We start from the raw sequence: 12,713 nt of genomic DNA, 5'->3' as shown, positions 1-12,713 counted from the left end.
GGAGGCTGGGGCCTGGGGCTGGGATCTAGGGCCCCACAAGGCTGAGTCCAACTCATCAACGACCACAGGAAGGAGGTGGACCTGTGTCCCTGGGGAGGGGAGGATGAAGGCTTCGTTCCATCTGCCACCACAAAAGGCTCCTCTAGCACTGCCTCTCCGAGGGTTGGGGACATACCTGGCAGGTGTGGGTTTTTGGGGTGCCCAGTGGGGGACACTGGGCAGAGGGGCTTGCTGGAACATGGGGTGAGAGCCCCACAACATCCTCTCACCGGGACCTCCTGCCCCATTCCCTGCTGCAACCCCAGTGATGGGCGAACACGTTCTGTAGGAGAAAACTGACAAATCACAAAAGCCAAGATTTAAAGCATTCTTTATTGCCAAACAGCAGATGAAATTATTTACTTACACATAAGCGGCCAGGAATTGACTGCTAAATCCCTAAGCTTCAGCTGGGTCCTGACTCGGATAACTGAGCTCAAAGAATTGTGTTCTTGTTCCAAAACCTCTCCAGCACTTTTTTTTGAAGACATGCTCCCCCCCTTCAGCTTTCTGGATGGGGGACCTATTGTCAGAGTCTCTGACAGGGAGATCTTTCTAGGGAAGGCTGTTTTTCTAATTCCAGCACGGCTGCTGACTAAACTCTGATAATCTGCCAATAGACTGCTGATGGCAGAGCTATCTGGTTCCAGTGCTGGGTGCCAAAAATCAGGGAGCCAGAGCCGAGCACACAACAACCTCTCACGCGAACTTCAGCCTCACTCACACCCAACCTGCACGCTGGATGCAGAAATCCTCTTGTTGGTTGGCCTTGCCAATATCTCCCTCCCAACATGCACAACAGAGACTTCCAGAGTGGTGGCCTGCCTGAATCTGAATCCTGGGGCTGGAAGGATACTTGAGGGGTCATTTGGGGCATCCCCCTGCCTCCAGACACCTGGGTGGTGGCATAATCCCAAAGTCCTACCCCAAAAAGGGTTGTCACTGCCTCCCCCGAGCTTATGATGCCTTTCTCTAGCCAACTTTCCACCTCAGGGAAAGGGGGAGATTAATGTTGACCTGTCTGACAAAGTTTGTGGGAACAAATGACTAGACAATAAAATAGTTTGCACAGCTCAGCCCCATCAAAGTGCCTAAGAGCTCTGTGTGTGAATGTACCACGGAAGGGCTGAGTGTCGGTAATAAACCATGTTTCCCGGGAAAAGGAATAAACATTCAGGCGCTTCAGCCTAGATTTGTACAGTCAATTTTTCTGAATAGTTCCCAGTTCTGTGCACCAGGCTGGCTAGGCAATTAAGTGCCTTGATCTTGCAGAAGGGGGTGGGCCGGGGATGAAGCACTTGAAAATGATGAGTGGGGGGGGGCAAGGACTGGCAGGGCAGGCTATGCACAAAATAAAAGAACGCAGAGGTTTGAGCAGGAAGGGGGCATTGTTCACGCAGGCTGGGCTGGCAGGGAACTGAAGAGGGGGAAGGAGGGACCAAGAGGAGACAGCTGAGGTGCATGGTGGGGATGGGAGCCCCAGCCAACTGTGCCTGGCTGTACTGGAAGGATGGGGCAGCTCCGGGAAGAAATGGTGGCTTCTGTGGAGGCATGGGGGAGGCTGGGGCAGCTGGCATGCCCAGAGGACACGTTAGAGCAGCTCTGCAGACTTCCAAAAGCCATTTGGCTGACAAGAACCTATTTGGCCCACCATGTTACAATCCTGTCTGCCTTCCCCAGCCCACCCTTTCCCTGCCCACCAAGCTCCCCAACGCTACCCTGCAGCCCCGCTTGGCACTCAGCTAATGACACATGGACATCTGGCTGGAAAACTAGTCCAGAGTGCTCCCCTGAGCCCCAAGGATGGACCCCAAATGTAAGGGCCGCCATCCTGAGCCCAGCCTGATGGCTGAGGCTCTGGGCACGGGGCCAGTGCTCAGTGCCAGGCTGGTGCAGGGGGGCCTGGGAAGCGGGGAGGGAAGCAGGCAGGGATGAGCAGGGCCCTGAGCAGGCTGGGAGGGAAGCTCGCCACGGCCAGCTGTGCAGTCAGGGAGCTGAGGTCCCCGGAGCCAAGCCACGCAGCACCCATCTGCGGGACAGCTATGCAGCCTAGGAGAATCTCTCATTCTACACAAGAACAAACTGAGGTCCAGAGAGAAGGGACTCACCCAAGGTCACACAAGAGGTGTGTAGAGGACTAGCACTGCCATCCCCATCTCCAGATGCCTAAACTGCCACAGCCAGCTGACCTTTCTGATGACCTCCAACTTGAGAAGCCGGCTCCAGCCTGCAGGAGGGGAGGGGCTGGTGGAGGGGTAGGCCCTGCCCCCACTGGGATGCAGCCCCTGGCACTCGGGGCTTGAACTGCAGTCCCAGGTTGCTGTGGCTGAAGCAGCTGCCCGGCCGGGATGCTCAGAGCAGCAGGAGAGGCCAAGTCACATGGGAGGCTGCCAGGCAATGGCGCTGCCTGGCACCAGCCTACTAGCTCTGCAGGAGGGGGAGGGGAAGCCTTGTCTCCAGACACCATTGATTCTGGTGGCTGCCTCTGCTCTGCTGAGTCACAGTGCCATCTAGCGGCCACTATGCCCGCTCTCAGGGGACTCGAGGGCCCCTGGAGGGCAACAGAGCAAGCTGGTGCCATGAGGCAGTAGGAAGACGACTCCCCCATCCCCTGGTTCCCTAAGATCCCAAGCCCCAACTTCCCCAGCTGCCCAAGGCCTCTTGGAGCCAGGACAGGGCGGGAGCTCCCCTTCATGGGAATCCTGAAGCCTGGGTTTTCCCCATTGCAGAGGGCCTGGCATGGGACCAGAGAGGGGGGACGGTGGGGGCTGGGAGTCCTGCACTGCCTCTTGGGCTCAGTGACCCTGGGCATGTCCTCCCTCAGCTTCTCTGAGCATCTTGAACTAGCAGTCTAGTCGAGTGGCTAAGGGGACAGGGTCTGGAGCCAGGCTGCCAGGAGCTGACCTGCCTGCACCATGCCCTCCAGGCCAGGCAGCAGTGGGCAAATTATTAACCTCTCCCCAGCCTCAGTTTTCTCACCTTCAAAATGGGTGTGTTGTGAGAATGGAAGGGGGGAACATGGAACCTGCCTGACAAATGGCCTGGCTCACAGATAGTGCCCACCGAGGGTAGCAAACATCAACACCCTCCTGATCTGGGCTCTGACAGAGTGATGCCAGGGCTCTCTGCTGGGCATATCATGGGCAGAGGGAGCGCCAAGCTAGGCACGGCGATTGCACAAGGGGAGCAGGCCAAGCCCTTGCCCTGGAGGCACTCTCCGTGTGTCCCCAGCCTGACCTCCCGCCCTGGGCATGGGCTGGCTATCTTCATCCCCATCCCCACTGGAATCCATCTCTCTTCCCTCCTGCCTGCCTGACCCTGCCTCCCCCACCTTCCACCCCTCCCCAGGGACTCTGCATTTTGGCCTCACCCTTTGAGGGAGCATCTGTCAGGGCTGCAAGGTGGTGATTAAAGAAGCCTTAAAAGAAATTTGGAAAAAAAAGGAAGGTGGATTTATGATGTCGGGTGAGGAGTTTTGCTGTTGGCTGGGAGCAGTGTGGAACAAAGCGGAGGGCAGACCTGATTTATAGGAAGTCATTACTGGAGGAGACGGAGATACCTAAGCCCAGCTGAGGCCTTCTGGCGGATCCCCACCAGCGGCACAACTGGGGGCTGCAGAGTGGGGGCTGCAGAGCCTCCCAGATTCCCTGGTGGGTGCTGGCCTTTCAGCGAGAGTGCAACCAGGCTGACAGCCAGGACCAGGCAGAGCCGTAGTGACAGACAGCCTCCTCGGCCATGACCAGGGACCCCCAGAGAGCACAGTACAGGCCTGCCAGGGGACCCCGAGCCCAGGATACATGGGGGCCCATTTTCCTGGGGTGTCAGATGCATTCTATGACTGTCTGGAAGGGACATTATTTTTCTTTTAAAACAACCACAGATATGTTGTGGAATAGAAATGTAATCTTTGTGTGCATTTTTCTCAGCTAACGTAAGAGATTTTTTTTTAAATGTCTAGCCTGTGGCTGGCCCCTCTGGGTGACACCCCCAGGCTTGCTGGTACCATTGCCTCCTCTGCTGAGAGAGAACTTAGCAGAAATTTGGGAAGCAGCTGCCGATACATCTCATGGGTTTGAACTGTGACTCCACTGCCGGTTAGCTGTGATTGCTCCTCCTTGAGCCTCAGTTTCCTCACTTAGAAAAGGGTGGTGATGGGTGGAGGGGTTTGGGGAGATGTTGGTCAAAGGATACAAAGTTTCAGTTAGACGGGAGGAATAAATTTAAGAGATCTATTGTACATCCTGGTGACCATAGTCAATAACAATGTATCATATTCTTAAAAATTGCTAAGAGAACAGATTTTAAGTGTTCTCGCCACAAAAAAAAAAGTGATGTGTGAAGTAACGCATATGTTGATTAGTTCGATTTCGCCATTTCACAATGTACACGTATTTCAAAACATCATGTCGTACATAACAAATACAGACAATCATTTATCTGAAGACGATGGTGGTGGTGAAACATATCTCGAGCTGTTGAGACTGACATGGGATGGATGTGCAGGAGCCTAGCACAGGCTGAACGGCTGGTGTGCAGACGAGCCCTCCTGCACCCTCTACCCCTCCTGCTTCAAGCACCTTCTTGGCTCCTCACTGCTGGGGGCGGGACACGAAGAGGAGGAGCTTCCCTCCTGCACCCACTGGGTGGCCGAGCTTTGGAAATCTCCCACCCAGGGAACACATGATGGAGCCGGACCTCCTGCCCAACTCCCTCCTTCCATCCTGCAGAGACAGGCAGGAAGGAGTGGGGAAGGCAGGGCCTCTGCACGCCAACCCACCGTGGGAGCCCTGCCATGGGCTCAGGAGCGGCAACATGAGCACCAGCACAGTATCGTTCTGGTTTGGATTTTGGGGGAAAATTTAGGAGGAGAGACCCTGTTATCATCCTGCTCTTTACCCTTCCACCCACTTCTCCTACACACAGACACCAACAGACACACACACACACACACACACACACACACACACACGTTTTCCAGCATCTTTGCCCTACTCTTTCACAATATCTTGGATGTTTTGGCAGCCTGCAGACCTTGACATCCACCAAAAGTCGATTTCTATCAAGGTCTCAGCAGATTAATCCTCGGGTCCAAGGTCCTTGGCTGGCGGGCCTGGCCTGAGAGTCTGCCCAGGTGCAGAGAGAGTGGAGTATGTGCAGGAATCAGCTCCCAACATGCTTATCCTGAGGTTCACCCTGGAGGATGCATTCAGTAAAAAGTAAAGCTGGAAGGAGCCTTGGAGATCTCGTTCTCCCACCCGCTTTATAGGGAAGGTGACTGAGGCCTGGAGAGCACACTTCCCAAGGTCCTGCAGCTGCAGAGGGCAGGGCCAGGCAGGAACCGAGAGGCTTCTTCTCAGCACCATGGCTCCTTGTGCTGCTTTGTCCCTGGGTCCTCGGGCCCACAGGTTGGAGTAGTTCAGCAGCATGTGCCCCCCCCTCCCCGCCCCACCAACCATTCCCTTCCTCACCCCCCCACCCCAGTCCCTGAGGGCTGGCCCAGATGCGGTCTGAAAGATGGGTCACCTGCACCCAAATTGTACTTGAGTCTGCATCACCTAAGTGCTGGGGTTCAGGGATCTGGGGGTACAGTTCTTGAGGACAACCAGGCTGCCCATGGGTCTTCAGTCCAATGAGCAGATCATCAGAGGAAGTGCTGGAATGTGGCAGGAGGAAGTGGGAGCCATGGAGGGACATTTTTCTCTGAACCCTCCCCCACCCCTAGCCTAGTGGGCAGAATGAGCAGAAGCCTTCAGGGAGAAGCATTTACACCCCAACAGAAAAAGGAGGCCCCTAAAGCTTTGAAAGTGCTGGGACAAATAAAGGGATATTGTTCACCCAGCAGGTGGTAAATAGTCCCAACTAATGACTATGTGGCACCTGACATTTTCCAAGGTCCCTTCCAAAAACCAGCTCACTTATATTTATGACAGCCCTGAGAAGAAGCTGTCATTATTATCAGTCTTATGTTACAGGTGAGAAAACAGAAGCTCAGAAAGGTTCAGTGGTGTGCCCAAGGTCACACAGCTCAGACTTGGACTTTCTGATCCCCAATCCTCTAGTCTTTCCACCGGTGCTGCCTCTCCAGCCTCAAGTGAGGAACTGTTTGTCCTCGAGAGGATGTGCTGGCCTCTCCTCCAGAGTTAAGTGCAGTTAACTCTGTTAGGGACATCATTCTCCAGGGCTAAATAGAGATGTTCCTGACTACCCCAAGGTAGCCTCATGTGGTGCGTGCTGAACCTCAGGAGCTGGAGGAGAGGGTGGGTGTGACAAAGGAGGAGGAGGATGAAGGGAAAGGTCCTGGTAGAAGACAACGGCTGAATAAGGGGCCTTTGTCACTGACCGGGCAAGAAGTAGGAGCAGCAGGCTACACTTAGAATGGGTGGATTTCATTGGTTTGAAAGGGACTTACATGTTGACCTGGGAAGAGAGCTTCCCATGTGGCATCAGCGAGGGGTGCAGACACCTGGCTGCTCCTGCCTCAGACCCGGGTTCAGCCCCCCATCCTAATGCTGCTGGGGCTGGTCCCAAGAGGCCGACTCCCTGACTGTGGACTCACCTGCTCCCCAACTGTGCATCCAACTTGCCAGGAAGGAGTTGTGGGTAACATCTCTGTTAGGGTCTGGTTGCCATGGCAATAAATTGTCACTAATTAGTAGTGTGGTTACCATGGAAATTTTCTAGTAATTACAGGTTACAAATGGTGCAAGGCTTCAACCCAACCCAATTAGTTAATTAGAAAGATTTAGAAATTTGTCCAAAAGGGAAATAACCTGCTTTGTAGAAAATGAAAGGAATGTGTTGCAGCTTGGGAGCCAGAGGCAGAAAGGAAATTGGAGGAGGCCGAAGTGGGAGAAGAAGGATGAAGCTGGATGGCTGCAAGTCCCTGAGTCCCGACTGGAATTTCCGGGGGCCTGGGCAAGGCTGAGGGCTTCTCACGGAAGCCTGCTCCTGGGCTGGAGTCTGGCAGGACCAGGGCAGGGACAGCTGCCAGCAGCCACTTAGTGGCTCCTCTTTTAATGGGAAGAGGTGGTGCCCAAGTTCCCTTCCCTGCTGGCTTTGGGGAAGGCCTCTGAAAGCCACCTCCCCCCCCCACTCTGTGACCATCATCGTGAAAAGCAAATGCCAGGTCTTGGAGGAAACTCCCCAGGGATGATGTGGATTTAGTGTTTCCTTTTCCATGAGACTTTGTCTTTCCTTGAGAGCTAATCAGATTATCTGGGAGGAGTCTGGGAAGGCACAGGGCCGAGAATGTGTTGGCAAGGAGTCCAGCCTGAGAGTGATCAGAGCAGCAATGTCATTCGCCCCACCCTGGCCCACCGGCCCCAAACGCCAGCTCTGCTAGCCAGGCTCCATTTGCACAGGTGAGAAAGGCCCCAGGAATTCCTCCAGAGTCATCTCTCAGAGGACGGGAGTAGCCTAGGACCAAGAGAGCCCCTGTCTCAAATTAACACAGCCCTTTGGGGAAACTTCTGCCCATCCAGAGGTGGGCAGGCGGGTGGGGGGACTTGGCCCATCGTCACACAGGTCTGCCTGAGCTCTCATTTATTTTTTAAAAAACCAGGTTCTTCCAGGATGCTCTGCTAACTATTCGTATTGTACCAAACAGCCCTTTAGAGCAGTACTTTTCAAACTTTAATGCTCACACAAACTACCCAGGGGTGTTGTTAGACACACGTTCTGATTCCGTAGGGGCCTGAGATTCTGCATTTCTAGCAAGCTCCAAGGTACTGCTCCTGCCGCTGGTCCACAGGCCTGACTCTGGGCAGCAAGGTTGTAGGGGCTACAAAGCCCTTTCATATAGCTCACCTCATTGTTCTAATTGAAATATTAAAATTGTATATATTTATGGTGGACAGCATGATGTTTTGGAATATGTACACATTGTGAAATGGTTAAATTGAGCTCATTAACTTATGCATTACCTCACACATTTATTTGTGGTGAGAACACTTAAAATCTACTCTCTTAGCAAGTTCAAGTATACAGTACATTGTTATTAACTATAGTCACGACGTTATACAAGAGATCTCTTATTTCTCCTGTTTAGCTGAAGTTTTGTATCCTTTGATTAACATCTCCCTAACCTCACCCCTACCCCAGTCCTTGGTAACCACCATTTTACTCTCTGCTTCTATGAGTTCAACTGTTTTAGATTCAACATGTAAGTGAGATCATACAGTATTTGCCTTTCTGTGCCTTATTTCATTTAATGTAACATTCTCCAGGTTCATCCATGTTGTTGCAAATGACAGAATTTTCTTCTTTTTTAAGACTAAATCATATTCCATTGTGTAATATACCATATTTCCTTTATCCATTCATTTGTCAATGGACATATGTTGATTCCATATCTTGGCTATTGTGAATAGTGCTGCAATAAACACAGGAGTGCAGATACCTCTTCAACATACAGATTTCATTTCCTTTGGATATACTCAGTATTAGGATTGCTGGATCATATGGTAGTTCCATTTTTAACTTTTTGAGGAACCTCCATACTGTTTTCCATAATGTCTGTGCTAATATACCTTCCCACGAACAGTGTGCAAGCTTTCCCTTTTCTCCACACCCTTCCCAACACTTGTAATCTTTCACATTTTTGATAATACACATTCTTACAGGTAATATAGCTCACCTCATTTAATCCTCTCAAAAACCCTGAAGTAGGGCTGGCTGGTTAGTTCAGTTGGTTGCAGCACAGCCTTATAACACCAAGGTCATGGGTTTGGACCCACATACCAGCCAGCCGCAAAAAAAAAAAAAAAAAACCTGAAGTAGAAAAGTTAGGTCAGAATATCCCCATTTTACAGATGAGTAAACTGAGTCTCAAAGGGTAATGTAAATTTCCCAAGAATACACAGCTTGTAAGAAGCCAAGCTGGGACTAGAATCCATCTCCTGGTCCTGGTCGGCCTGTATCCTGTACAGTATTTCCAACATTTGGGATGTGACTGAGGGAAGGCTTTCTTGGTGCAGGTTTCTTTTCCTGGGAGCAGAAGGTGGGGCCTGGCAAGCAGGGAGCCTTTATTTGAAACCCGCTGATTGGGGGTGGTTTGTGCAAGATGTATGAAGTTGAACTTCTTGACATGGATAGTTTATATTTGATCTTAGAGACTTCAAAGCCTGATACAGAGCTGGCTTGATTTCTTTTTTTACTCTTTTTTGAAAAAATGTATACTTTATTAGATTTTTTCCTTTCAAACTATGGAAGCAATTCTTGTTGCAACAAGGCAAACAACACAAAGATATTCAAAGAAAAGGCCAACTATTGTCTCTCCTTCCCTCCCCAAATCCTACCCTGTCAAGGTAGCCAGTGTTACCAGCCTGGGGTGTGGCCTTCCCACTTTTCTCCAAACTTGAGGAAGCTTGCACACAGAAATATCATGTATTTCCCTATCTTTTTTTTTTTTTTTTTTTTTTTTTTTTTTTTTTTTTTTTTTTGTCGTTTCTTCGTGACCGGCACTCAGCCAGTGAGTGCACCGGTCAGTCCTATATAGGATCCGAACCCGCGGCGGGAGCGTCGCCACGCTCCCAGCGCAGCACTCTACCAAGTGCGCCACGGGCTCGGCCCTTCCCTATCTTTTTTAAAATAAAAGTAAGACCACATGATACTATTATGTGGTGAATTGCTTATATCATGGGCACCCCTCCGTGTCAATACATATGGATCTACACAGGCCTTTTAGTACATCGTGCAGATGTACTATAATCCATTCAACCAGTTCACTATCGATGGACATAATTGTTTACTACCCCAAACAAAACAAAGTAAGCATCCTTGTACCTATAGCTGCTACCTCTAGCTGGAACCTGTTCCTGTAGATTCTTAAGACAGGAACACCCCGTGGTCTTGGCCAGCATACATGGGACTCTGAGTGGGAGTGGGGGAGGGGACTGTGACTTGGCCAAAATGTCAGGGGACTCTGACTGACCAAAATGGCGTGGCTCGAGCTGGGTTTAGGATTAGTGCAATTCAGCTGCTTCTTTTAGAAGGGAAGGGAATGGCACTGGCGCCTGTGCGGCGACCCCGTGCCCTGTGTTCCTTAGCCTATGGAATCACTCTTTTGGCACTAAGTGACAGGTCTAGCTCCTCACTGGCCTCACCAGCAGTGTCATCACCCTCCAACAGCTTTATGGAGACTGTGAGCCTGGATTTGGCTCCAGGAAACATCCAAGAGGTCAGAAATCCCCCCAAGGCTCTTCCAAGGCTCCTCTGTTGCAGCTTCTCCCAGGCCTCAGAGCAGCCCCGTCCTCCAGACAGGCCTAGGGCTTTGCTTCTGCCACTCAATGACTGTGGGTCGATGTCCTCTCCTAGGGGGCCGGGGTGTCAGCGTGGGCCCCATCCTCAGCAGTAGTGCCTCGGATATCTTCTGCGACAACGAGAACGGGCCCAACTTCCTCTTCCACAACCGGGGTGACGGCACCTTCGTGGATATCGCGGCCAGTGCTGGTGAGTGGACGCAGCCACTGCCCTGTGCTCTCTGACCACCCCAGACCCATGGGGACTCCAAGCTGCCCTGCCCCCTCCAGCATGGTCCCTACCAACCTCAGGGAGAACAGGACAAGTCATCGTCCGCACCACACAGGGAAGCAGTGCCTGTCACCTCCAGTTCTACATGCCTCATGGCTCAGGCCACGGGGAATGTCTGCTGCTGGGGAGAAAGGGACTGAAATTCCTGACCATTATCATTTTCCAGCAACTGGAATTAGTCCATGACCCTCTGAATCCCACTTGTGTCTCAGCGTCAATTTCCCCTCCAAGCTGCCTCTCCCCATCTTGGCCCCTCCCACATTTACCTTAAACATCCAGTTCAATCCAGTAACCACTGATGGAGCCCCTGCTAGGTGCCAGGTTGGTGCTAGGAGCTGGGGATACTGACCTGAATAAGGCATCCCACATGCAGAAAAGGCACTGACATTTTAGAAATAGACATATACACAAATAGCTATAATAAGCAGGATAAAATCCACACAAAACAGTGCCCTGGGCTCCCCAGCCTCCTTTTGCGCTCATCCCTCATCAACCTCAGGGCCTTTGCACCTGCCATTCCCTCTGCCTGGCTGCCCTTCCCCTTCTCTATCTACAGAACTTCTATTTATCCTTCAACACTCAGCTCAAATGTCCCCTCTGTGAAGGCTGTCCTGACTCCCTCTGTGCCGCCTGCCAGAGACTGGCCCTTCCTCCTCCATGGTCCCACCACCCCTTGCATGTGTCTCTCACTCACATTTCTACGCTGTCGTCGTGATTTGTCTGTGAGCTCTACAAGGACTGGGGCACCGTTCTATTCACTCTTGACATAATACTTGGCACCCAGTGGTCACCCAGTAAATTTTGCTGAGTGACAGAATGGACACTATAAAAGCTTGTGGATGTAATCAGTCTGCCCTTCAACCTCTTAACCCCAAACCTTCCTCCCTCCTTGCCAAGGAATGTAAGGTTTGGTTTCACCTCCTATTTGGAGGCATAGGGAAGAACACTAGCCTCTGGAAGAAGAGATGAGTGGGGAGCTAGACATTTAGATCAAAGGTCCTATAAGCTCTAGCTGGTGCTAACAGTGAGCCTCAAATCCCTGAGTGTGTGCCAATCCATTTTCTTTTAATTAAGAGCACCTACTCCTCCAGCTTTCTGCTTGGGAGTCTCCATTTGGGGGAACTCCTGGCCCAGAACATCCACCTACCCCCAGCTTGTAGACAACCAGCCCCACTTTCCTCTCCTCCTTCCCTGGCAAAGCTAAAGTTGGGGGTAGCTCCCCTGGTCTGTCCTCTCACCTGTTCACCCCTCCTGGTACCATGCTCTGGAAGCAGATTTTCTCATTGCTTAAAAATCATAAAGCAAAGGGGAACAGGTAGTGCAGAAAACCTAGAGGATTTGATAAGGTGTTAAAGAGATAGAAGCAGAGGTGAGCAAAGAAGTTGGAGTGGGAGAAGGTATCAGGCGGGAGGAGAGAGGCAAGGTGCTAGGCCCATAATTGAAAGTCAGAATGATTGCAGGGGTTTAACAAGACATGTCAAGAGGGCATTTATCACCCAAACAGATGCTGCTGTGAAATGCAGCCTGGCACCGATTATTCCTGTGAAAGGGAACCAGCTCCTTGTCAAGGTGCCTCATAGATAGGAGAGAAATGGGCCGACGCAGAAGGCCGCCGACACTTGGGCTGGGGAGTTTTGTGAAGAATTGATGGGATATTAATCCTAGGGATGGAGGCTGCCCCCAGTCCTTTGCAAACCCTCTTTCTCACACCTGGGTCTTACTGCCTCTTCTCCCCCCACTTTCCATGCCCCTGGTCCTTTCCTCCCCCAAGGGGATGCTCACCTACAAGGTTCTCAGAGGGTCCCATCCCTGCCTACTCCTGGCTCCTACCCTCAGACCTCCTGTTTGCAGCCTGCAAGAGCTCCCTGTGCCCTGGGGTCTTGGGCTCCCACCTCCCATTATATTGTGCTATTGCGCAACATCCCTGAGGGCCTGATGACTAACAGCTGTTTGTCCTCTGAAAGAGCATGGGTGGGTGTTAGAGTCAGCAACCACCATCTCTCAGCTCTCTGAGCTTGGCCTGGGGCAGCATGTCTGCCTTGGGCAGCCAGGAGGTCAGGCCATCGCTCTGGGCAAAGCCACCTTCCATCCTCCCCCAGGATCAGCTCATTAGTGAATAGTGTAAGTGGATGACATTGGACACA

The 12,713-nt window shown here is 51.8% G+C and overlaps 1 protein-coding gene across 1 annotated transcript in view; it reads left to right on the top strand.

Annotated features, from left to right (window-relative positions):
• Positions 1-12,713, top strand: part of CRTAC1 (cartilage acidic protein 1) — a 164,667-nt gene that overhangs the window by 106,653 nt on the left and 45,301 nt on the right. The window contains exon 6 of the mRNA XM_063102816.1: positions 10,354-10,488. Coding sequence (XP_062958886.1) covers positions 10,354-10,488 — 135 coding nt within the window. The remainder of the gene's footprint in view (positions 1-10,353; positions 10,489-12,713) is intronic.

This window comes from Cynocephalus volans, chromosome 7 (assembly GCF_027409185.1).
Source record: "Cynocephalus volans isolate mCynVol1 chromosome 7, mCynVol1.pri, whole genome shotgun sequence".
NCBI classification, from domain to species: domain Eukaryota; kingdom Metazoa; phylum Chordata; class Mammalia; order Dermoptera; family Cynocephalidae; genus Cynocephalus; species Cynocephalus volans.
Note: the sequence above shows the minus strand (reverse complement) of the source record. Positions and strands in the feature narration are given on the sequence as shown.